The sequence below is a fragment of the Aristolochia californica genome, unplaced genomic scaffold (genome assembly GCF_029961685.1).
Source record: "Aristolochia californica isolate CCGP_79_NKW_82.1479 unplaced genomic scaffold, dmAriCali1.0.hap1 SCAF_10, whole genome shotgun sequence".
Taxonomy (NCBI): domain Eukaryota; kingdom Viridiplantae; phylum Streptophyta; class Magnoliopsida; order Piperales; family Aristolochiaceae; genus Aristolochia; species Aristolochia californica.
This window is the reverse complement of record NW_027181771.1, coordinates 33537630-33563337: the sequence shown is the minus strand read 5'-3', so window position 1 is coordinate 33563337 and position 25708 is coordinate 33537630. Positions and strand designations below refer to the sequence as shown.

General features: G+C 39.4%; 2 protein-coding genes and 1 long non-coding RNA gene across 4 annotated transcripts; all 3 read left to right on the top strand.

Annotated features, from left to right (window-relative positions):
• Positions 1 to 69: 69 nt before the first annotated feature.
• LOC137942753 (uncharacterized) lies at positions 70 to 2888 on the top strand. Of its 2 annotated transcripts, none has more exons than XR_011110591.1 (4): positions 70 to 264; positions 721 to 853; positions 1782 to 1901; positions 1988 to 2888. It is a non-coding gene; the product is annotated as an uncharacterized lncRNA (long non-coding RNA). The 2 variants fall into 2 exon arrangements; XR_011110592.1 differs by having other exon boundaries at positions 721 to 866.
• Positions 2889 to 8293: 5405 nt separating this feature from the next.
• On the top strand, positions 8294 to 11414 carry LOC137937318 (vacuolar cation/proton exchanger 3-like). The gene is made up of 10 exons (XM_068782390.1): positions 8294 to 8679; positions 8868 to 8935; positions 9052 to 9080; positions 9196 to 9392; positions 9487 to 9699; positions 9939 to 10067; positions 10165 to 10281; positions 10376 to 10546; positions 10682 to 10772; positions 10867 to 11414. The coding sequence occupies exons 1-10, from the start codon at positions 8413 to 8415 to the stop codon at positions 10926 to 10928; spliced, it is 1344 nt and encodes a 447-aa protein (XP_068638491.1). The 5' UTR covers positions 8294 to 8412; the 3' UTR covers positions 10929 to 11414.
• A 6441-nt stretch (positions 11415 to 17855) lies between these two features.
• Positions 17856 to 24881, top strand: LOC137943144 (protein root UVB sensitive 5). The gene is made up of 18 exons (XM_068788839.1): positions 17856 to 17860; positions 18190 to 18424; positions 18841 to 18971; positions 19121 to 19216; positions 19834 to 19893; positions 20070 to 20218; positions 20307 to 20407; positions 20860 to 20918; positions 21352 to 21398; positions 21489 to 21567; positions 21666 to 21738; positions 22841 to 22930; positions 23224 to 23283; positions 23403 to 23516; positions 23607 to 23667; positions 23752 to 23870; positions 24210 to 24308; positions 24516 to 24881. Exons 1-18 carry the CDS (start codon positions 17856 to 17858, stop codon positions 24762 to 24764), a joined length of 1827 nt encoding a protein of 608 aa, XP_068644940.1. The 3' UTR covers positions 24765 to 24881.
• The last annotated feature ends 827 nt before the right edge of the window (positions 24882 to 25708 follow it).

The window sequence follows — 25708 nt, the reverse complement described above, 5'->3', positions numbered from 1 at the left end:
TACTGACGTACAGCTATTTGAGATTCGGAATTCGCCAGGCCCGCAGACGCGCCGGTGTGGTTTCTTGTTCTCGAGCGAATGGACATTGAGCTGTTCTCTCCTTCCTCGCTTTTTGATGAAGACGAGGATCGCTCGTCTGGTAGAAATCTCATTTCTTTCTTCCCATCGGCGCTTGACGTTCTATTTTTTGATAATTGATACAGGAGCCGATAGAGGAGAAAGTGAGCAGAACTAGGTCGAAAGGAGCCACGTTTTCCCGGTATGGTAAGCTACCTTCTTCCTTCCCAAGTTGCCACTGCTAGAATGGAGTAAAAGCTGCTTCCATTATGTTTAGCCGGACCAGAGTTTTCCTGTTTGGTGATTTGACTCAGATTATTTCGGGATGATTAAAATTCTCAACATCTATTAAGGCGCCCCCATAGTTTCTCTTTATTTCTTTTTTCGCTCGGTGAATCACCTTTTGAGATTCTTCCACATCAAGTTGGCTAATACCTGCTATTGTCCAAAAACGGAGACAACAAAGCTCTGAAACTTCACCCACTTTTGAAACAACTTCAGTAACCGGATTCTAGCTGAACTATCTTGTTTTATCATGATCGGCTATGACGATAAGCAACTGATGCAAGCCTTTAAATCTCGACCAACATATTTGTGATATGATAACATCTTCGAGCGTTAATTTTCTTGAGATTCCTCTGAACTTCTTTGCATCATCTGCAGGACTTGCTTATCCGAGAATTCTCATTTCATCAGCTTAATGCCAATTTACTTTGGCCTGGAACTTTTGCATTCGCAGAATGGCTAGTTCAAAATCATCACTGCGTAGAGGCCGGAGAATCATTGAATTGGGCAGGTGTGTTTTACTGGTGAGATGAGATTCACACTCATATGGACTATCGTTTTTTTTTTTCAATTCTTTTTAAGACGTGTGCAATTTCTAACATCTGATTCTGCTGAATTTCAATTCAGACCACTCTGTGATTCTCAGTTTGTATTAGATTTAAACCTATGCTTTGAAATTTTATATTTTGCATTTGGCATCCTATACCTTCTGGCGCTTATATATACTTGGAATTGCTTATTTGTGAATGTTGGTAAAACCTGATAATAACCAGCCAAAATAACCCTTGAGCTTTGGTGATCATATATGCTATGAGGAACTTACAAAACCAGGATATGCAAACAATCTGAGTCCTTTACCTAAAAGGATTAGTAAAATGAGTTCTTTGATTAGCTTCTTTGTACACCTATGGATGCACAGTAGTTATACCAGTGGAGTATTTGGGCAATAATAAGTAAACAAAGTTAATGGTGTGCATCATTTTAGATCTCTTCAATGAGGATAGCCTTACAGTTTTCTTGTTTTGGTCGAAGAGGATAGCATTATGCATTGAAACTAACTGAACAAAAAAAATGAAATACTTGTTCTTATTTTTTTTAGTAAGAAAAAGGAATACTCCTTGAGTCATTATCATAGAGAAATTAGATATAGTTCTCTATGTATCATTTGATTTCTATACTCGATTCAATTTCTTTTTCCCATTCGAAGGTTAGTGCTTGGCATTCTGGCTGTCACCAAAGTTATTCAGAATTAATTTAAAATATATCATTGATGCTTGATGGAACCTATATATTCTGTTCTTTATATCTGAATGAGGATATTATATCATATACTTATAGTGTTTGAAGTCCAGTTTTCAGTTTCTTTCCTCTGGAGAAATTGATTGACATTTACTTGTTTGGGAAGTATAATTGACTTGGTTCATCTATGTTCCTTACAGAAATGAAGCCATATGCAAACTTGATAAAAAATTTGTTGTTTCTCCTTAAGTCAAACAAGCCAACGGACAGCAAAACAAACCTGGAGGAAACCGGGAAGCAGCATTCGTCTTCTGGATCAGGTCTGGATACATTTGAGAAAAGCTAGTTCGTAATAAGGGAGTTGTTTTCTCTTATATCAGTATCTGAGTTGAGTCCAATTTTGCAGGAGGAAATAGAGGGCTGCCAAAACCAGCATTCATGATGAGTTGGTAAAGAAGGATTGGCAAATTGGATGAGGCACTCTTCTTCAGCGGATGTGAGGATGCATGCCTGAAAGTAGAGCATCTAGGGTCTTGTGTCTACTGCATCAACCCGATAAATACCTAAACCTTTAACCGAAGAAATGGAACTCCTCGAACACGTATTAAACCTTTCTGTTAATGAATTGTAACTAGATTAATGCACAAAAGTTAGGGGAAAAAGTTCACCATGGTTTCTTCAATTGCATAAAGCTCCTCTAAACTGCAGGAGCCACATGGTAATCTGGATGCCAAGAAGACGAGCTTCTAGCAAAATCTCCTCCAACAAAAGGCTTAATGATGACCAAAACAATTTCTTCTGCATCATCTCTCAGTTACAGCCTCTGCTGAAATTCTTCCAATGAAATTCTTCCAATAATTAAGAATGACTCCACAGAAGAACCCTGCAACTGGCCAAGAACCAACCACATACCTCAGATAAAGTAACTCCCAGTTCTTGTTTGAAAATCAAGTTCCTTGTAGAGACCATGATCAAGCAGTATCAAGTGTGGTTTTTTTTCTTCTTACCTATATATTTAAGGAAATATTAGAAGGAAAAGGGAAGTCTACACACAAATCTTCCATAGGGACATAAATAACAAGTTCTGAGTTCACCTGTCCCTTCCCTCTTCACGTGTTGCTCAATGATCTTCCTGGAAAATTCTGGCAACTGGCCAACACGTCTCTGTCCCGTTGAAGAGAACATTTGACTGGTGTTCCACCTCAATCAGCAATTTAATTGAGTAGGTGATGCATAGTAATCTGATGTGAGCCAGCACTTGTAAGGGCTTTCCTCTCCTTTCTTTACTAAGGACACTAGAAGCTTGTAGTTAGGATGGCTCCCTCCCTCTCAAGGCTCTCTAAAGCTAGACTTTGGAGGTAGTTTGAAATGGAATCCAAGCCCTTCTGATATTGGTGAATCCAGTATTCTTCGTCATAACTGATAAACGCTTCCTTCTTTCCCGGCAACGAACTGAACAGTAGCAGAAGAATCAAAGAGAAAGTTTTCAGCAGACAATAGGCAAGTCACAAAAACCAAATTCTGAACTTCTATGAATCCCAGAATGTGCAGAATGTGAAACGTCAAGAAAGCAGGAAACTTACAAGATTCAGGTTAATATGATTTCAAGAATTTTCTTGTACTTCATTTCTGCAATTCTGTATGAGTTTAATTTTTTCTTGATTCTGTTGATGTGCGTATGATGTTGGGAAACTGGACAATGGTTCGACTTGTTATTGTTGCACTCTAGTTTCATTTGGGTGTTGACGGATGGCTGCTGTTACTGCCTAATTGTTCTCATGGTCAATGAAGCTCTTTTGTTCGATCTTCTTTGGCCATTAAAGCACGTTGTATATAATCTGTGTTGAGGTCATTTAATTGCACCGTTAAGCACTTACGGAAGCGCTGTTTTTGAGATATTCAGGGGGGGTTAGTCAAGGAGATAAACTTCAGTCGCATTATTCAATTCATCTCCATGTCGTTAGTGGTGTACCAATGCCCGATTCATGTTATGAACCAGATGAATGCGAAGATACTGCCCAGTGCCCTTAATTTCCAGATTCAGGATTTCGTATTTTTTTTTAAATCGTCTAGATGAAGCGTTGGGACGCGTCATCGCAGGAGGCTGATTTTTTTTTTCTGTCCCTCCTGTACTCTTCTCTCTCGGTCTCCTTCTTCCTCTCTCGATCTTTTCTTACTCTCGCGTTTTCTTCTCCTTTTGGGCCTCCTTCTCGCTTCTCCTTTCTTCCTACTCCTTGTTTCTCCCTTCTCCCTCTCGCTTCTACCTTCCGGCCTTCTGACGCCGAACATCATCTCACAGCTCCGTAGCACTTCCTGTCGCAGAGCCGCTCAATTGTAGCGCCTCCGGCGTAGCATCGTCTCCGTCACAACCCTCGCAGTGCCCCCTTTCCCGGTTGGAGCCCCTTCGGCGTAGTGTTGTCTCCGTCGCAGCCCTCCCCCCTGCCCCAGGCCGTCTCCGTCACAGCGCCGTGAGGAAGAAGACGCACTGCAGCTGATTTAATTTTTCCTTTTAAGTCGGGAAAAATTAAACCAGCACCGGTTCTGGCCAAGTCTCGGATCGGACCTGCCCGAGTTTAGCTGAGTTAATCCGAGTCAACTCGATTTAAAAAAAAAAAGGTATATTGCAAACATGGATAACTTTGGTAATCCCAATTATCAGTTGTATTTTCACCATTCAGATCAGCAACTCCTGACTAAGGAGAATTATAGCACACGGAGTCATTCAATTGCAATAGTAGATTCATTGGGACAACTTTGTCAAAACATGAATATTGAGTTTAATTTCAAAGGATATTAATAAAGTAGTATATTTATTTATTTATTATATTCATTAATTTTTATTACTATATTAAAGTAGGTATTTAAGTCTGGTAATTAAAATATAGTTAAAGTGTGCATTTGATCAATTAATCAATTTTGTAGAAATATATTATTAATTAATACTACGTAAAAATCTTTTTTGTGTTATTAATAAAATAATATTTTTATTTATTCATTATATTTATTTTTTAATTATTATATTATATTAGCAATTTAATAGTGAGTAATTAAAATACTTTTAAATCAAACATTTGATCAATTATTTTGGTTTAATTTACCCATTTATATAGTTAATAAAACCAATGGTTTAAATTTAATAGAAAAATATTATTAATTAATAATATGTAAAAATATATAGTGTGTTAAAATTAATATTTGATCAATTCTTTTTGTTTAATCATTCATTTTTATGTTAAAGCCTATCTTATGTTATTAATAAATTAATAATTTAATTTATTATATTCGTTTATGTTATTTTAAAATTTATTTATTTATTTATTTTTATAATTACTCATGTACACAATTAATTGGCTCACGTAATTACTGTATTATTGTATAATAAACTGCAATCATTAAATAATATAATATTTAATTTAATTAATTAGTATATTAATATATTTTAATTATACATTAAATTACTTATTTGTGTATTAATCATGTTTGTTTTACCTAATTTTTGGTATTTAGGTATTATGTTTTATTTAAGTATATTATTATAAGTTACTCATTCTTTTGTTTTTGTCATATTTCTCGTTTTGGGGTATTAACACCGAAAATTGTTTTCTAGTGCACATTAACTCGTCCACACTAATACCAAATATGAAGTTGAAGTTCATATATGTAATTCAAATGAATCTGAGGTTGAAGTTCATATATGTAATTTAAATGAATTTGAGGTTAAAGTTCATGTGTTCTTGTCTGATTAGAAAATCTCTCCGACTCCGTTCTAGTTTATGATGAATCAAATTGTTGAAATATTTATTTGTATTGATCGGGTCAGTTCTTGTATAAAATCCGTGGGGTTACTTTCCTAACAGGTTCGAGACTTTTAGCGTATTGGTTTTAACATGGTATCAAGACTTTTAGCGTATTGGTTTTAACATGGTATCAAGACTTTTAGCGTATTGGTTTTAACATGGTATCAGAATAGATTGGTCAAACTCTTAGTCAAGCTCTAAAGTAAAATTAATCATGATCGTGTCCAAAGACTCTTTTCCTTCCGTGCCACGGATATTCTCCAAGTAGGAAAGCATTTGTGAGTCCTTATCCCCTCAAATTTCCTCTTGACTGATCAGCAAAGCGAAGGGCTTTCAGTCTCTCTCATGGCATTACTGCCCATCAGGAAAGCATTTGTGAGTCCTCATCGCCTCAAATTCCTCTTGACTGATCAGCAAAGTGAAGGGCTTTCAGTCTCTCTCATGGCGTTACTAGCCATCACGGAGAAATTCTCATAATGGTAACTGGTCAGCTCTCTCCACCAGTCCACCTTAATCGATCTCTATCTCAAATCTCAATTCTGAAATCTCACCCCCCACCTCTCTCTATGTCGTGTCCAATCACCTCTCACCACAATTCATGTCGTTTCTCAAACATGATCAGATATTCCAGTTCTGAATTATTTCCAACTTATATAACTTCCTCGCTAGCAAACGCAAGCGAGTTCGTTCTTTCTGGTGAACCATTTGAGTGCAAACCTCTCTCTTCTGCTGAGACGGACAGAGGAACCTTCGTGGAAGCAGCGTTCATGGATCTCTGCAGATACCCATCTGCTATATCGACTGTTTACGTAACAAACGAACAAGATGGACGGCGGATTTTTTGTCGCGAGAGTAGAAGCACAAACTGGGAGTTGCCTGTTCGATGATTGAAGAGGAAACTTCCTGCCACCTTCGTGACCCCGGATAGAAACGAAGAGTTGGGCGGTCTTGTTAGGCTCTTAGCGGGAAAGAAACAGAGCCCGTCCACAGGGCTGAAGCTTCGAGGATGGTTCATCGGTACGGTTTCCTGTACGATTTCCCGTCTTCCGGTTTTATGTATTTTGTTTCTTGCAACTGGTAATTGACATCGAAAGCTGCAAGTAAGAAGAGTGTGGTGGTGATGGACTACCATCAAGAATCACTCTGGCGAGGATCGGATATAGAGATATGGCGTCTGAGCTCCTTGGAAGGCTTTCTACTTCGTGGGGCTCGTCTGATGGCAACTGAACAGACAAGGAAGGGACAAGACAGATACTAAAAAACAAGAACTTGAAGGTAAATATATCGTACGTGAAAAAGACCAATCAGTTTCGTCTGAATCAGGCTTTACCTGCACTCAGAAACCGTAACAACTGAGAAGTAAGAGACTCTGATCAGCGGGGACGACCCCATGGAAGGCTTTTGATCGATTCAAGTGTTGCGCTTCCATCTTGGAGAGTTACAGAATCGCCCTTCTCCTCGCGGTGAAATATAAAATCTTGGAACGCTGTCGACATTGGCAGAGTCGTCGACAACCAATTGTTCTTAATTTCATGGCACCCATGAGCCGCAGATAACATCTCTATTCCACTAGTCGACATACAGGGACGGCAAAGCAGCGAGCATGGCTAGCTTATCTGATCTGTGCGACAATGCAATTTTCTGGTTATCAGCAGTAGCTCATTTGAATTTTTTTATTTCGATAATTTTTTTTTCTAAAATTTCCCTTAAATAATTAAAAAACACCATTTCTAGATAGTGCAGTAATACCAAGATTACTATTTACTAAATAAAAAAAACTCTAATAAATCTAATTCCAAACACATTGAAGATAAATTGATATGAACTAAGCTGCAAATGCTCAATATTGTTTTATCTAAAGTCTTGTTGCAGAGGTACTATCTAGTATCTGATTTTGATTTTTCAATCGAAAGTCCTGAGCTCAAGGCATTCTAATGGTTGTTTTCCTTGTCCGATCTTCCATAACTAAGCTGCCAAAAGTGTGTTGAAGCGGGCCGACAAAGAAATGGCAGAAAGGGCCAAAGGTGGGCAGAGACTCCTTTATGGCGCTCCGGAGTTGAGCTATCGTTGTTCTATAACAAAAGATCACAGAAACTCCACGACTCACTGAATTCACAACCCGCTGCTTTAGAACACCACCGGCAAGCTTGATCAATCGTCGGAATCAATAAAAGAGTTGATTAAGAACTCATTAATTTTACAGGATCGTTTCAATCGTAAAGAAATTAGTCTTCACCGAGATGCCAGATGCGTGTGATCAGCTCTAACCAGGTCGTTTCAGGAATGGATTTCGGTACCCGGAAGCCGTTTCAGATCCACTTTCTAATAAACGCAAATAAAGTTAGGTGTCTTTCTTTTTCCCCATCTTTCTGTATCATTCCGTGACGGACGATGATGTTTTCCTGTATGTCATCGTCCTGTCTCTTTGAAGTTGGAGTTGGCCATTCAATGCATTAGAAACCTAAATCTCTAAGCAACAATAAAAATTTAAAGATAACCTTTTCGCGCAATCTGTTAAGGGCAAGATACTATGTTGGTAAAATTATCGGATTCCCGGATATTAATCGGGTTGGCTTTGAATTCGGTCGATGAGCGTCTTCTTCAAGGTTGAGAACGGTAAGGGCTAAGCTGGGTTTACTGTAACTGGCAGTTTCTGTGTGCGAGAGAGTAACCACATAACGCACCAGTGAGATAAACAGAGAGGAAGGCCCGTACTGGTAGAACTTGTGGCTGATAGGCATGGGAAAATCCTTTGTTTGAGCACGGCCACGTGCAGGGATTTGGCGGCAGGGAATACGAACAGAAACAAAAAATGAAGCTTCCGGGAAGATTCATCGGGGGGAACCCACCACAGAAGCGCCGCTGTTTATATATAACTGCTTTTATTGCTCTCTTCCCCACAAAAGAGAGAATAACCTTCTTTGCTTCACTCTCAGACTGCTTTCGACTACAGGGTAGCTACCAGCAGTCTCTCTCATTCAAGCTCGTCGCTTGTAGAGATTTAGTATCGGGGCTGGAATATTTGCAGGGAAAAATGGGTTCTACATACGAGCCGAGGATTTTGGAGGGTGGGAATCTAAAGGGGTCGAGCAAGGAGGTGAAGCACGGGAAGACCGCCCACAATATGTCTTCATCTTCCCTCAGGAAGAAGTCGGAACTGGTTCTAGTGTCTAAGCTCAGAAATGGTCTGTTGAGGCAGTTCTTAACCAATCTCCAGGAGGTTCTCTTGGGCACCAAGCTCGCTATCCTCTTTCCTGCCGTTCCCCTGGCGATTATAGCTCAGATTTTCCACTTTGGAAGGGTACAATTCCTTCGTCGTCCATTTTCTTAGGAGATGTAAACGTTCAAGCAAAAAAAAAAAAAAAAACTCAGATTTCATTTCTGTCACACTCTATAGAAAATTCAAATTCAATTTTCCGTCGCAATATCGATATTCTTTTATCAGAAAAAAGGGTTACTGATTCTGTTTATATCTCCTACGTACAACAGCCATGGATTTTCGCCTTGAGCTTGATGGGTCTGACTCCGCTGGCTGAGCGTATTAGCTTCCTCACGGAGTAAGTTCTCCACTTTGTCTCTTTCAAGTTTGAATTTCTACGAATAGTTAATCAAGTCTGCTTCGCAAGTCGGACACAAATCTCTAACTATAAGGTTTCTTGTATTGGTTGAACAGGCAAATCACCTATTTCACTGGACCAACAAGTAATTCTCTAGCTCCTCGTTTCTGCTTGTGTAGTTCTGTCTATGATCAATTACAAGAAAGCCAAAAGATTTTCTGAAAATTGAACCTTGCTTGCTCGTCTGTCTGATATTACAGTTGGAGGGCTTCTGAATGCAACCTGTGGCAATGCAACTGAGCTGATCATCGCACTCTTTGCTTTATACCAAGGGAAGATAGCAGTTGTGAAGTACTCTCTCTTGGGTTCTATTCTCTCCAATCTTCTCCTTGTTCTTGGCACTTCTCTCCTCTGCGGGGGCCTGGCCAACCTGAAGAAGGAACAAAAATACGACAGAGTAAGCTAGCCCACTCGCCCATCTTTTCCTCCGCCAGCTCCTGTTCATTCTGAATAAGAATTTCCCTCTAAACTGTCCGGTTTTGCTTCTGCAGAAGCAAGCAGACGTGAACTCCTCCCTTCTGCTTCTAGCCCTGCTCTGCCACATGCTGCCATTGATGTTCAGATACGCTGCAGGCAACAATCTGCCCATGAAAAAGCAAACTCTTGCATTGTCGAGAGCCAGCAGCATTATCATGCTCATCGCGTACATCGCTTATCTAGTCTTCCAGCTGAAGACCCATCGCCAGTTTTTTGAAGCCCAAGTGGTGGGTTGCAATATTCCTCTCTTTCGTTTTTCTCCCCTCTCTGAACATAAATGTTCTTCTTTAACGAGGCTGCATGACTTAGCTATCAGTTATTTCTTGTGGACTCCATTAGGATTCACGTGAGTAGGATCTCAAAAAGGAAATTATAGCTTAGATAAAAAAATTAGATATCGAACTACTTCGACGAACTATGTATGTAATGTCATTACAAAGATGTTCCTGTCCCTGTCCTTGTTCAGGAAGAAGAAGACGGCGAAGGTGAAGCCGATGAAGAAGCAGTGATTGGGTTCCCTAGTGCAACAGTTTGGTTGATCGGAATGACCGCCGTCGTTGCTCTGTTATCAGAGTACGTTGTCGGGACAATTGAGGTATTGGGATTGATCTCTCTCTGCAACTTTTTCTTCTGTTCGCTTTGATACAGTTCTAGTTTAATGGTTGCTAATGGCCATCGAAACTGTTCACCAGGATGCAGCGGAATCATGGGGGATTTCTGTGTCCTTCATTAGCATAATCTTGCTGCCGATTGTCGGCAATGCAGCTGAACATGCGGGTGCCATCATTTTTGCATTCAAGAACAAATTGGTAAGATGATGCGCGCGGTTTTAAATTTTTCTTGAAGTGTAGATTGAATTGTCATGGTTTCAATTGTTCTGAGTTATATTTGGATGCCTTGCAGGATATCTCTCTCGGTGTTGCTTTGGGATCTGCGACTCAAATTGCCATGTTTGTGGTGCCGTTGAGCGTACTCGTTTCATGGATTATGGGTACCAAGATGGATCTCGATTTCAATCTCCTGGAGACTGGTTCGCTGCTGATAGCAGTTCTGATGACAGCCTTCATCTTACAGGTTTGTTCGTCATCTCCATGTTCAATCTAAACAAATCGAAATCCTGATCTTCTTTTTTGAGTAAAATCACCACAAACTAATCGTGGGTCTCTCTCATCTTGAAAATTGAACTTCAAAACTTGTTCCTCCTCGCAGGACGGAACCTCTCACTACTTGAAGGGACTGGTTCTCCTCTTCTGCTATATTGTTATAAGTGCATGTTTCTTCGTCATGAAAACTCCTCTCCGTAAGTATTTCTGAACCATCTTCCTCGTCTTAAATAAGAAATTCATCTTCAACGAATTCAACGCTTAATTCCATAATCTCTTTCCCACTTTCAGATCAACCAAACATCCTCAACGCGAGCATCGAATCATCCCAAGGAGCAGCCCTGGTAGCTTAACAGATCTGCGCACTTGATGAAACTGCAATCGTTCAAATCGATCACCCATCGACGTACCATGTTCGACGCATGAGAGGACGTCCGCCGCAGTACAGCACTTGTCATTCTTTCATTCCGATTGGGTATATCAGCTTTTACAGTTTCATTTTACTCGAATCACTCTTCACTCGACAAAACTAAGAGGGACTCACTGGGTCGGTTTTGAATCTGAGAGCGAAGAACACAGTAACGACAGTTCTGTATAGTTCCATGTCTCGGTCAATAGGGTTCAATAGAGGAGAGTGATGGGAAAAGATGTCGAGGTTTTCTGTACTTTTCTCTGGTTATGTTTGCTGCTTTGGATCAATGTTAATGGAATAATAACATCAAGGGCTGATTTTTCTAGCTCTTTGACATGTGATGAAGGTTATATTGTATGTGTATATTGAGTGAGTTATTTTGTAATATTATTATGCTCTGATATTCCATTGGAGCTTTTTCTCTGAATATTATGCTGTGTTGGGAATCTACTTCTCTATAACGATCAAAAACATGCAAAAAAAAAAAAAAAAAAAATTGAATGGATGAATGAAAAATTAAAATACCTAATTCGATTAGCTATTTTAGAATCGGAATTGAACCCAACTTTAACTCATACTTTTAAAAGATACCCTACATTTTTGTGTAGAAAGATGAATACGCACTTGCTTTAGTTGTTTTGAGATGGACTTGAACCCAATTTCGATACTTATTTTTTAAATATTTTGTATTTTTATTTGAAAATATTATTCCTGATTTCAGAACTTAAACTCAATTTTAACACATATTTTTAAAAATATATTATACTATGATTCGAAAAATACTTCTAACTAATTTGTCTAGTTATTTTAGAATGAACTTAGATCCAAATTTACCAAATTAATTGTCTCATAATACTAAATCTGAAATCCACTTAGCATATACTATAAAAAATTTCATACCAATTATTTAAATAGATTGTTTCCTAACTTTGACTATTTGCTTTGGAATAAACTGTTAGGAATTAGATGCCCTAATTTCAAACTAGGAGCAATAATAATAAACATAGCTGAAGGGAAAAGCAAGCACGAAAAAACACAACAAGATTTATACAGGTTTGCCTCAAGGTGAGACTACGATATATCTTCTGTCGTTGTATTAATCCACTATGAAGATGAAATAGTTTACAAGAGAAATCGCACACTTACAGGTGTTTCTCTCTAACCTATCGAGCTACAATTTGAGATGTTCCTCGAATTAAGATCATAAAACCCTAATAACGGCACCCTCCAATTTACAGAAAAAGCTAGGGCAACCGTATTATAAGAGTAAAATTTCCAAACTGCCCTTAATGAAACAACAGTCAATATATCGTGGATTAGACAGGGGCACCGCCCCGGTCCCCTTCCAACCCCCACGACCAACTCAACGTAAGGCATTAATTAGGTTCCACAACTTAACATAAAAAAATACAAAATTTCAATCGGATTGGGGTTAGTTAGAATCATAAAAAAAATAGTATTAATGAGTTACAAAGAATCCTTCTCTTTTCATCATAAACTTCATTAATTGAGTTTATGGACAAAATGTTGGTAGAAGAATTCCTTGTTCTCCCCATACAAGAAAAAAGTGTTTTGTTAATTTTTAACACTCTATGGATTACATCATGGGTAAGGAAGAGAATGAAGAAAAGAGAGAACACGTGAGGAAGAAAGGGGAGAAATGGGGTTATGGACTTCGTCCAAACCCTCCCCCCTTATACTCCATTTATAAATAATAAAAGTATAATATTATAATTATACCTTCACCTTATTAAGAGTGAAGAAGAGATAAAAAAATATAAACTAATTACAACCTAATTATATCATATCTTTCAACATATTTGAAATTTGTGTGATATCAAATTAAATAAGTTGATTGACTGAATCTACTATAAGTGGTTTTTTGAATATGATAGATACATCAATAGTTTGATCTGTGTTTTGTAATGGCCAGTCGTCCGATTTACTGCCGGTCACCATGTTTTGAAGTCTTCTCTATGAGACAATTAAGCCGTTTTCTAATTCTTTGTTTAATGAAAATTTAATGCAATATATTTTATTCGTTTTTTTGTCACAATGTTCAACGTCCAGTGGGGTCGTTGACATCATGGAAAATTAATATACTCGAGGTTAGCTAAGTCTTCAATGCTGAATCTTTGCTTCTTTGTTGTTCATGTTGAATAAATAACAGACGGAAGCAAAATATCACAGACACAAATTTTTAACGTGGTTCGCCCAAATCTGGCTACGTCCACAGGCTACTGCACAATTCTTATATATGGAGAAAAATTCTTATAGAGAGAGTTTACAACACTCTCAAATCAACAAACCCATAATTGCATCAAATCACAGAGAACAATAATTTTTACTTACTATTGTAGTGTTGGTCCCACGGCCTCTCTCTACAGCGTCTATCTGACGACTCGAAAACCTTTCTCTCTTTTTCGCATAGCAGCCCACCACCACCCAAATCTAGAAATCCAGAGCCTCCACGACTCTCTCTTCTCCGGCAACACCGACGACATCGCTCAGTTACGACAACAACGAGAGTCCCACGGACTCTCTCTCTTCTCCGGCAACAACGAGAGCTTCTCGAGCTCTCTCTCTCTCTCTCTTCCGTCAGCGATGAGAGCCTCCCGAGCTCTCTCTCTTCCGATTACGGCGAGAACCTCCTGAGCTCTCTTTCTTTCGGCTGCGGCGAGAACCTCCCGAGCTCTCTATTTCTATCCCGAATTTTTTCCCTTTCTGTTTCCCCTTTACTCTTTATTTCCAACTTACTATTTGTATCTCCCGACGCACTGATTTCTACATGTGGGCCCACACAGGTTGGGCCCACTGGTGTTGATTTTTAACACTCCCCCTCAACACCAGCTCTCACTTGTTGCACTGTGCCGAGCTAATAACAAAATATTTCGAACTTGCCTCTACTCAAACTCTTTGTAAACAAATCAGCAACTTGATCATCCGTTTTGATCTATCTCATCTCAATTTCGTCTTGTAGAACCTTTTCTCTGATAAAATGATAGTGCACTTCAATATGCTTAGTTCTAGCATTAAAGACAGGATTCTTCGCCAAACGAATTGCCGACTGATTGTCACAATACAATGGAACTGCATACTCTACTGGTTGGTGTAGATTATTCATCAGTTGTATCAACCATGTACTCTCTTGAGTTGCCAGTGTTGTTGCTCAATACTCAGCTTCAATGGTTGACAATGATACCTTGGCTGTCTCTTGCTACACCAAGAAATTGTTCTAAAGCCAAGCTTAAACACATACCCAGTTGTGGACCTCTTGGTGTCATGATCTCCTGCATAATCAGCATCACAGTAGCCAACTAACTTGCAGTCTTCAACTTTCTTGTACAAAAGACCATAGTCAATTATACTCTTCACATATCTCAGAATTCGACAAACTGCTTCCAAATGAGACTTCTTTGGATCTTGCATGTACCGACTCATCATGCCAACTGCATAAGAGATATCACGTCGAGTCAAGGTTAAGTAGATCAGACTACCTACCAATTGTCGATACATCGTCGCATCTTCCAAATTTTTTTCCTTCGTGTGCACACATTTTGGCATTTGGCTCTATCGGCGTTGAAGTCAGCTTGCATTCAAGCATTCCAAACTTCTTTAACAAATCTTTGGCATATTTCTGTTGACAGAGAAATATTTCTTCTTGTGTGCGATCAACCTCTAGACCAAGAAAGTGCATGAGTTGGTCAAATTCTTTCATCTGGAAACGAACTGATAGATTCTTCTTCGTCTGAAGAAGTTCTGCCTCATTATCACCAGTTAAGATCAAATCATCCACATACACTAGCACAATAGCTAGTTTTTCTTCATCGGCTTTGACAAACAAGCTGGAGTCTGCAAGTGTTACAGAATAACCACTTTGCGTTAAAAATTCAACAATCTTACCATACCACGCCCTGGGTGCTTGTTTCAATCCGTAGAGTGCTTTCCGCAACTTGCAAACATGTTTATGATGATCTTGACTCTGAAAACCCATTGGTTGAATCATGTAGATCTTTCGATCCAATTCTCCATGAAGAAAAACATTCTTCACATCCATCTGCAACAAGTTCCAGTCTTTGTTGGCTGCCAGTGCAAATAGGACTCGTACGGTTGTAAGTTTTGCCACTGGACTAAACGTTTCATCATAGTCTAGTCCATACTGTTGAGAGAAACCATGAGCTACCAATCGTGCCATGTACCTCTCAATTGACCCATCTGGACGACACTTAATCTTGTAGACCCACTTGCACGATATGGGTTTCACAACTTTTGGCTTTGGCACTAGATCCCAAGTTTGATTTTGCTCAAGTGCATCAACCTCTTCTTTCATAGTTGTCCTCCACTCAGAGCTCAGCGATGCTTCTTCGAAGGTCTCAGGTTCTATCATATTTTCTTCTTTAACGACGACTGCATTGGCGTATGTTGGATTTAGCCTTCGTGTTCTTGTTGACCTTCGGAGTTGAAATTGTGGAATTGATTTTTCCATTTCACTGGGCTCATCTTCTTAATTTGGTTGTTGATATACGCCAGTTTGCCAAGGGCTCTGAGTCACTCTTTGCTCAACATCATCATCATTTTGATCTCTTGATTCACCTGAACTTAATGGGAGTTGACCAGTATGCTCCCCCATCTTTTGTTGTAGCTCGTCTCCAAATTCTCTTGAATTTGATAGAACTTCCTTATTTGAGGACCACCATAAAGATGCTTCATCGAATACCACATCTCGTGAATTGTAGCATTTTCCACTCGTTGGGTCACAACATTTCTACCCTTTTATCTGGCTGTCGTACCCCACAAAGATACATCTAATAGCTTTCTTATCAAATTTGCTTCGTAGATGATCAGGAACAAATACATAACATACACAGCCAAATACTCGAAAGTAACTAACTGTAGGCTTCATGTTCCACAGTTTCTCAAAAGGTGTAACAAGTCCTAACCTTGGTTGAGGAATTTTGTTGATCACAAAGGTTGTAGTCCTCATTGCTTCAGTCCAAAATTTTTCAGGTACATTTTTCCCATGTAACATGCTCTGACACACCTCTGCAAGATGCCGGTTCTTTCTCTCTACTACACCATTCTGTTGTGGTGTGTTGGCACACGTGTACTGATGACATATGCAATATTCCCTTAAATATTGGGAGAAATTGTTTGACCTATATTCGCCCCCATTGTCTGTGCGCAAGCAGTGGATCTTCTTTCCTACTTCACCCTCAGCTGACTCTCTAAACTCTTTAAACCTTGAGAATGTGTCAGATTTTTCTTTCATGAAGAAGACCCACACATACCTTGAGAAGTCATCAATAAATGTCACCATGTACCGCATACAACTAATTGATGGTTGCTTAACAGGCCTGAATACATCAGAGTGGACTAGCTCTAACGGTTCCTTTGCTTTAAACTTTGACTCCTCGTACGGTAATCGGTGTGCTTTACCATATTGATATCTGGCACAGACCGTGTCTGTTCGAACATTTACTTGAGGAAGCCCCTTAATCATCAACTTTTTCACCATCACACTGATTTTGGAATAACTGACATGACCTAATCGCATGTGCCATAGATTTGCTGTCTCATTTTTCCTTGTCTTATCTACATATGCAGACTCTGCTAACATTACATAGATTGACTCCAATCGTTGCCCCTCCATTGTCGGTGTTTCTGAAATTCTGAGATCACAATACATCTTCACATCTCGAGGACCGAACACAACATAGTAGCCTGATGATGTCAACTGAGCCACAGATAACAAATTTTTTGTCATTCCTGGGACATGATAAACATCTTGAAGTAGCAGCTGGTTGGGATTATACCGAAGTGTAACTATAGTTTTACCGGTGTGAGCTATCGGTAACCTTGAGTTGTCGGTTGTCACCACCACACGACTTCCCTTGTCCTCAGACAAGTTTTGTACCTTCTGTTTATCACCCGTCATATGATTTGAGCAACCTGAATCTACGATCCAATCATTTTTGTAGGCAATCCGTTTAGCCTTACCTTTCAGCGAGACTTCTCCCATTTGTTTAGCTAAAACTTACTACTAAAGCAAAATTTCAAACTGAACAAGCTTATTGCTCACAACTCAAGATAGCTTCACCAAAAACAAACAACGGTCCCTGACCGTCCCGCTCTGATACCAATTATTGAATAAATAACAGACGGAAGCAAAATATCACAGACACCAATTTTTTACGTGGTTCGCCCAAATCTGGCTACATCCACAGGTTATTGCACAATTCTTATATGTGGAAAAAAATTCTTACAGAGAGAGTTTACAACACTCTCAAATCAACAAACCCATAACTGCAGTAATCATAGAGAACAATAATTTTTACTTACTGTTGTAGTATTGGTCCCACGGCCTCTCTTTGCAGCGTCGTCCTGACGATTCGAAAACTTTTCTCTCTATTCGCGCAGTAGCACACCACCGCCCAGATTCAGAAATCCTGAGCCTCCACGGCTCTCTCTTCTCCGGCAACACCGATGGGGTCGCTCAATTACGGCAACAACGAGAGTCCTATGGACTCTCTCTTCTTCGGCAACAGTGAGAGCCTCCCGAGCTCTCTCTCTCTTCCGTCAGTGGCGAGAGCTTCCTGAACTCTCTCTCTTCCGACTACGGCGAGAACCTCCCGAGCTCTTTGTCTTTCGGCTACAGCGAGAACCTCCCGAGCACGAGCGCTCTGTCTTTCGGCTACAGCGAGAACCTCCCGAGCATGAGCTCTCTGTTTCTGTCCCGAATTTTTTACCTTTCTGTTTCCCCTTTACTCTTTATTTCCAAGTTACTGTTCGTATCTTCCGACGCACACTGATATCTACATGTGGGCTCGTTGGTGTTGATTTTTAATGGTTCATTCTCCTCTGAGCTACAATGGCGTCTGAGGGGGCGCGAAAATTTAGCAAAAGTTCGGCGCCCGAGCGGATCCCATACGGAAATCGTAAACCCAATTTTTTAAAATTTCCCCTTCGGATTCACTTATGCTCATCGATTTCTTCAGGACAAGGTAAAGATAGTGACAGGAGGGAGGCGTGAAGGTAGCGAGGGAAGAGATGGAAGAGTGGAGGGAGAGGCCTTTTGTTAGGCCACCACCCACCACCCTGATGCCATCGCCTACCCTTACTCTCTGGTTATATACGCAAAACTATGGAGGGACAATGAAAACAACTACTGACAGCCATGAGAGGGTATGAGAGCTTGAATGCAGGGTCGACGACAAAGTCACGCTCATCGTCGGTGTCACTGGGCTCGTCGGAAAGGAGCTGGCAGAGCTCCTGGCAGCGAGATTCGATTGGAAAGTCTATGGCATTGCCCGGAAGCCGGACGATGGCCCTAATGTCTCTGGCCGCCGCGCTTATCATTTCATTCCATGTGACCTCCTGGACGCCAAAGACGCAGCTCGGGAGCTCTCCTATCTCCGGGCCATCACTCACGTCTTCTGGGTAACTTGGGCCACCCAGATCCCTTTCTATAGCCAAGTGAACTGCGACCATAACAAGGCCATGATGTCCAACGTCCTCGACGTCATCCTCCTTCGATCTCACTCCAGACGGGGCTGAAGCGTTACGTTCCCTTGAACGGTCTTTTCGAAGATGCACCGACGTCTACGACGAAGACACCCCGCGATCGACGACGTGAACAACTTCTGCTAGTGCTACCAAATATGTTCTACACGGGGGAGTGTTAATTAATAGTCCAATTGTGGGTACCGATATTTAAATTTATTAATTAGAAAAAAGGGCTTGGGATCGGCGTAAGAGGGCCTTGTTTATAATTTTCAACTTCCCGGATATAAAGCGCATGAGGCCCTCGTTAATTTTTAGAAAATTGAATTATGGTTAATATGGTTAATAAGCAGATGAGGGCCCTCGTTATCCGCTTCCATTTGTTCAGTCTTCAGACCATACGAGTGACGTTGTTATTTTTTCGCGCCTCTGGAGCGACTGACAAGCTGGATGAAAATCTTCCTGGAAATGATACTGGCTTTAGGTTTTCAAATGGTAAGCGAAACTAGAAATCGTGACAAAAGAATCAAGAATATAGTAACTGTTCGTCGTGTATAAGAAGCAGGTACCTTACAAAATGGCCAACTCCTTCCATTATCCCTTGCCGCAATTTAGTTCAAATGGTGGTTACAGAAGGATGCCGGCGAGAAGAAATTTAAACAGTTCTCGAGTTTGCTGCTTCTCTGCTCAAGGGGACAGGCAAGAAGAATGTAATCACCAAGAGGGAAGGTTGTTCAATCCTTTCCTTGATTATGATTCTCCCTATTTTGTTTGGTTGATTATTTCTATGTTTATTGATTTTGTTGTAGAGAAGCTTGCGAAGAAATAGAAAGTCCTTTGCCTCCCAAAACGTGTGAATAGTATTGAATTTGTTGTGCAGGTTCGAATAATTGCAATTATCTATCCGTCCTGTTATGTATGTCGAAAGTAGCTGATATTGGCTAAATTATACTTTCCTTTGTACACTAAGATTATTTGTATAATCTACCTTGTCACCCCTCCACCGGAATATAGTAGAGGAGGAGCATATTCGACAAGATTCACCACTGCTTGGGAGTTGGTTGAGAGAATAGAGATTGTTAATATAAGCCACATGATGAATTTTAAAGAAGTAATGGTGTATAAGTTAGATAAAGCTACTAGATTGAGATTCTGAAATAAAACTGACTGTGCCACAAGTCGCCAAGTATCTATGTTGTGCTTCTCTCTTTGACTCTTACTTTATTACCTATTTGCTCGCTGTTTGTTTTACTCTGTTTTATGGACATAATTTAGTAAGCACAGTTTCTCTACTAAATTTTTTTACATAATGCTTGTGGTGCGACTTATGGCTTTTCCTATTGCAGACTTCGACGGCCTTCAAAAACATTACTCATTGAAAAATATGGCAATGGTACTATAAAGAGGTCTGCAGCCTAATATTATTGGTATTTCTTCCAGTGATGGTTTCATATTTAAGACTGAAGAAAGTGCTCAGGCATTTGTGAAACAGCACAAATTTTAAAATTGTAACTTAGAATTCAAGGTTCTAGAATCCTTGTCTTGTTTGAAAGTGATAAACTACATCCCACAATGCCAACAGGTATATACTAGGTTCTGACTCACAGCTACAAACCTTTTTGGAAGAACAGACTCCGATATCAACTGGATCACATGGCGAAAATCCTTACACCAAATTATCTTGGCTTCCAAGTGTCCTGAAGGAATTTATATTGCCTGCTGGATTTCCAGGTGACAACTTCCCATACCTTTCCAGTGTTTACTTCTTTGCTTTCTTTCCATGGTATGTCTGTCGTGATCTTTGAGCTTCCTTTCTCAGAATCAGTTTCAGAAGATTACTTAGATTACATGATATTGCAGTTCCCAACAAATGTGACTGCATGGATCTGTCATACAATGGTGACATCGAGTCTCCTAAAGGTACCGTATAAACTGTAAAAAGCTTTCTTTTCCTGTGTATATTCAACTTACCAGGGTAAGGAGCTAAACTTTTGATAATCTAGTTTCATAAATTCTCAAAGATAACTTTTAAAAAAAGAAAAGAAAAGATATGCTTAAAGATACAGATAAGATACTCTCGTTTCATTTTGTTTGAGCTAAAACTAAATATGATGAATTATTTGAGGTAAAAAACAGCTCGTTTACATTTGGAGGCATAATAACTATATAAAAAATAAGTTGCTGTTGTATTGGTCCTCTTCTAATCATTGTTTCTGGAAAACATTCTACTCATGTAAAATTACATGACACTTCGACACTTTTACAACAAAATGCTACTGTAATAAAGCCTCCAATGGCGAGTGCACTCACTAGTTCACATTGTCAGTTAAAAAAGTTAACTTAATTCACTGTGTCAATTGGTATTCCACCAGGCTGTTGGTGTTGGCTCTTTCTCAGGAACAACTGCTGCTGCTTCAGCTGCGGCCATTAGGTGATTCACATACCAGATGAATCTCCTATTTTTTCCTCTTTGACTCTTTCATATCACTTATCTTCTTTGTTGCCTGTGGTTGGCAGTTTCAGGTGATTTCTTTCACTGTTGTCCATAATTGTATGAATCCTTTTGGTTGTAATCTATTGTTAAGTGCTTATCTTCATCCATTGTGTCATGTAGCACCATGCTTCAATCATCATTAATTCTCATGTGGTTTTTGTTTGAAGCAACATGATGTGGAAATGCCTAAGGAGAATCACCCAGTCTGCTTTAAATGTTTAGATGCTTGCTTCAGATTTTATGAATGATACAACATATTTCTGGTTTGTTTAGCTTTATACTTGAGACAGGTTCATGCCTTTGCCAAGTTTCTAAAAATTTTCTTTTGCTTAGGTAATCATTTTTCTTATAATAACATGACCTTATGCAGATGGGTTTCAAAGGATGGACTTGGAGCTGTTGGACGCCTATTTATTGGTCAGGCAATCATGAAGGGAACAAAAACCAAGAGTAAAAGTTAATTGACTGATGTTTTTCAACTAAGATTCTTTGATATCTTTTCTTCAGGTGGACGGTTTGGAAATCTTTTTGATGATGATCCCAAGTTATGGCGCTTGTATGCTGATTTTATAGGAAGCGCAGGAAGGTTACATTGCACATCTTTCCCAGTCTTAGCAATTGGTGTTATTAGTCAAGATGGAAGTATCAAAGGCATAAAATAAAACTGACTGGTTCATTTTGCAGTATCTTTGAGCTAACTACACCATTATATCCGGCATACTTTCTCCCACTCGCATCTTTAGGAAATCTTGCTAAGGTACTGAAAATATGACTCCAATCATTGTTCAAGAGTGAACCCATTTTTATCTTATGGGCATTGGCTGGTCAATAAACTTGAACTTGGTTTTATTTGGGTCTTCCTGTAGGCATCAAAAGGCCTTGTTCTTAAAATTGAAAAACTCAGAATTATGTAAATTATTTTTCTGTATTAAAGTGCATCAAACTTAAAATGGTCTGGGTCTGTTATTGATGTAGTCAGGCATGGTGGCAGGGCTGTTTGGGGCTGGTTTTCAAAAACCCAATCCCGCCCAGAAAACTAACCCTATCTCTCTGCCCCTGCCCGGTGCACACTACCTTGCTCTCCCTGCCCTAAAACAAGGTTGAAATTTCAATCTCATTGATCTGCATCCCCATTCCATGCTTGTCCCCATTGTCTGTTCCCAATCCCTTCCCCAGCTTAAGACAAAAAGGAGGGCTCTGCATATGCCCTTGTCCCACTTGAAACAAGAACTCCACACAACGATGGATGTGAATTGAGGCCTTCTCTCTCCTCTTTCACTCATGCCTTCAGTGAAGATAGAGGGGAAGGGTTGTGGGTTCTCCCCCCTCCCCCCTTATTCGTTTTGTGGGAGCCATCATCGTGGGGCAGGATTGCTGAAACATATCCCTGCTCTAATCTTGGTTGCGGTTTATCATCAGAGCCTGTCCTCTCCCTGCTAGGTGGGATGGATTCTCCATCCTCACATTAAGCGGGGTGGGGAAGCAACTAAAAGGTATTTACTAGTATCAGTTACAGATTGACAAGACAGAAAGCACAAAGGTGACATAGATGGAATTAGTGAGGTAAGTCTTGGTCACGATAGAGCAGACAGGAGAAGGATCCATTAGAAGATCACAGTGTGATGATGATGATGATGTTTTCTGTCTTGATAGTCATATTAGGATTGTAATGTCTAAAACTTTCATGAAATTTATCTAATGATGGGGATTTCCGACAACTGCATGAGCATTTTATATTTACTTTCCAAATAGAAAACTTACAAAATTGATTCTTTTGCACACTGCTATTGACGTGAAATGACTGGATACATATTGATGAATTGAGCTAATGATTTCAACTGGGTGTGATCTACATGCAGGCTATTGCAAGAGGGCTAAAAGATCCCTCATTTCGAGTTATTCAAAATCATTTTGCCACCACTGGGAATCTCGGAGATGTTGCTGCGAAGGTACACTATTCACACATAGGCACAAAGTTTCTTCTTTCTGTGAAATAACGCTCTTGGCCAAATGTTTTTTAGTATTTATGTTTTAGCAGCTCTTCTGTCAAATAATTTCAGATATCAGAATTAAAAATAATACTGGTACCTTTTTTCCAGAGGTTAGTGGTAATTTGATTTGTATGGATGAGAAATATGCTGTCTTCTCCAAATCAACTCAATTGATTTACATCCGGTACTCTTCAGAATTTCTTACTTTACTCTGGGTTCTATCTGAAACATTACTGAATTTCAATTCTTAGGAGGAAGTGTGGGAAGTGGCAGCTCAGCTGCTTGGCCTTTCTCTTGGCATACTAGTCATGGTATATTATGCTTCAGCTAGTTTTTCTGTTTTATATTGTTTCTTGCTGTGTTTCTTATGTTACTTTTGTCTGTTCCTTGGTTGGATAAAGGTCACAAAGTTGTGCAATTAATCCTGCAGGATACACCAGGAATCCAGTCATCATATTCTCTTCTGGCATTCACATGGCTGAGTGTGAGGTTCTGCCATCTTTGGTGGCGGTATCAATCACTCTCAGTTTTGAGATTTAATACAGTAAGCATTCATGCAAGTATACTTTCTTTTTGTAACATGCATGCAGATTTCTGATTTACATACTGAATTGTTCTTTCTTTCGTCTATCAGATAAATATGAAGAGAGCTAGAATACTTGTCAAATCACACTTATTACACTCTTCGGTTCCTGGTGCAATTTTTTGTAGCTCTGTATTTGTAGATAGTTTTCATATTTTGTGTCAGATAGCTAATTAAATCCAATTTGTTGTTGCAGGGTACATTAATTGCAACAAGGAAGAAAATATTCTATCTTGGGAAAGGTTTTCAAAGCCTCGAATAGTTTTTGGTGTACCAGTGGAAGAAATGATTGGACGGAATAGTTCAAGCTGCAAAGTAATTACATATAACATCTTCCCTTTTTTCCCTGCGAATTTGAAATGATACCCATTGGTAGACTCCATATCGTTTCATAGTTTTTGGTAGTAACACAATAATCCCGTCAAATAAAAATAATTTTACCTTGTGTAGTGGTATATTTAGATGGTCCAAGCGATGGCATAAGAGGTCTGCTTATGTTGATAGCCACTGTACTCTTTCTCAAGCCTCATAACATGAGGTTCTTAGTAGTGAAAGAAAAGAACTGAGGAAGCTGATCTATGGTGCAACCTCAAGATGACAAGGCTTGACGATGATAATTGAAATTGGTTCATATAGAAGTTGGTTTTGCTGCAGGTCAGATTGCTTTTGAAGCTGTATGCACAAGAAAAACATATTCTAGTCATGAGACAACAACAACCAAGTGGTGATGTGGAATTCTCTGTCTCATTTAAGGTACTATTAGCCAATTATGGATAGACTTCATTGGAAGAAATGTTCTAAGCTGGTTACATTTGTTGACCAGAACTGATCAACTAGACTGGATTAAAAATGTTTTGACCTATTTAGAAACCCATAAGAACTATTTTTTTTTTTTTTTGTTTTTTGCGAATACCATGACTAAATATAAAGTAATAGGTTCAAGTTTCTTCTTACATATAGGTGGGAGCTACAAATCTGTCAGTCCTGCGCAGTGTATGGCAAGCTTTCTGGCTTCATCAGCATTGTCACAGATTAGACAATAGCGACTCTGTAAAGATTGAGGAGAGTCTCTCGCAGTTAGAGGCAAGATTTAGTGACTTTCTTCTACAGTTGGAAGCAAGTGGTTGGAATACTTACCAGATCAAGTTGAAAGTTCCCAATGTGCTTATTGAAGAAACAGAAGCAGCTTGGTTGGACAACAGCCAATAAATCCATCTCACTCAGTACTAGATTCCTTCAGTGAAAGAAATAGTTATGTAACGCCAACGCCCATAATGCTTTGCCATACCTTCTATAACACTCGAAAAAGAAAAGAGTTGTCTTATATGTTACACACCACATTATGTTTGAAATATCTTCCCAAAAATTCAAGGCATATCACATAAAATCCAAAATATATTAAGTACCCTCCATTGGATAAAAGTGCTAAATTCAATTTTTAATACCTCATAAGGTAACAATAATATGGCCTCCATCTATAGTGGTACAAACTAGTGAGTCAGAATGTTAAGTACCTAGTTAATATTATCTAAAAAATTGGGCATGTTAGGAGTGGACTGTATAAGTACTTAACCCCAGGACCATAACAGTATACCTCACCTTCGCAAGTCGATGCCCACGACGGTTTAACACTTAGCGACGGAGTTCGGGTCAAGAACCCATACTCTTTTACGGAGCCCACGTTTGGGATTCACTTGCCCATGCCGGCCACTCCCCTCGGGGATTCGAACTCGCGACGTGGGAATTCACTCTGATACCAAATGTTAAACACCTAGTCAATACTATCCAAAAGACTGGCCTATTAGGAGTGGAAGGTATAGGTACTTAACCGGCTGGCTCAACCCGATTGAATCGAAATCGAACCCTTTTTTCAGTTTTCACATAAGAAAAACGATTTTTGGCTTAAAACATAAATATCCAATCAGTTAATTTGAGGATTCAAATCAATGACCAATTGCCAAGTATTGTTAGATCGATCCTATTCCTACCAATTGTTTCAACGGTTTCCACAAAAAAAAAAAAAAAAAAACAGTGATTGTGACGAAAGCATATCCAGGACTTTCTGGAATGAGAAACTCAATAAGAATCAAGAATTGCCGTGCTTTGGTACAACTCTTCAAGTGGTGCATTTGCCACACTTGTCGAGGTCTAAA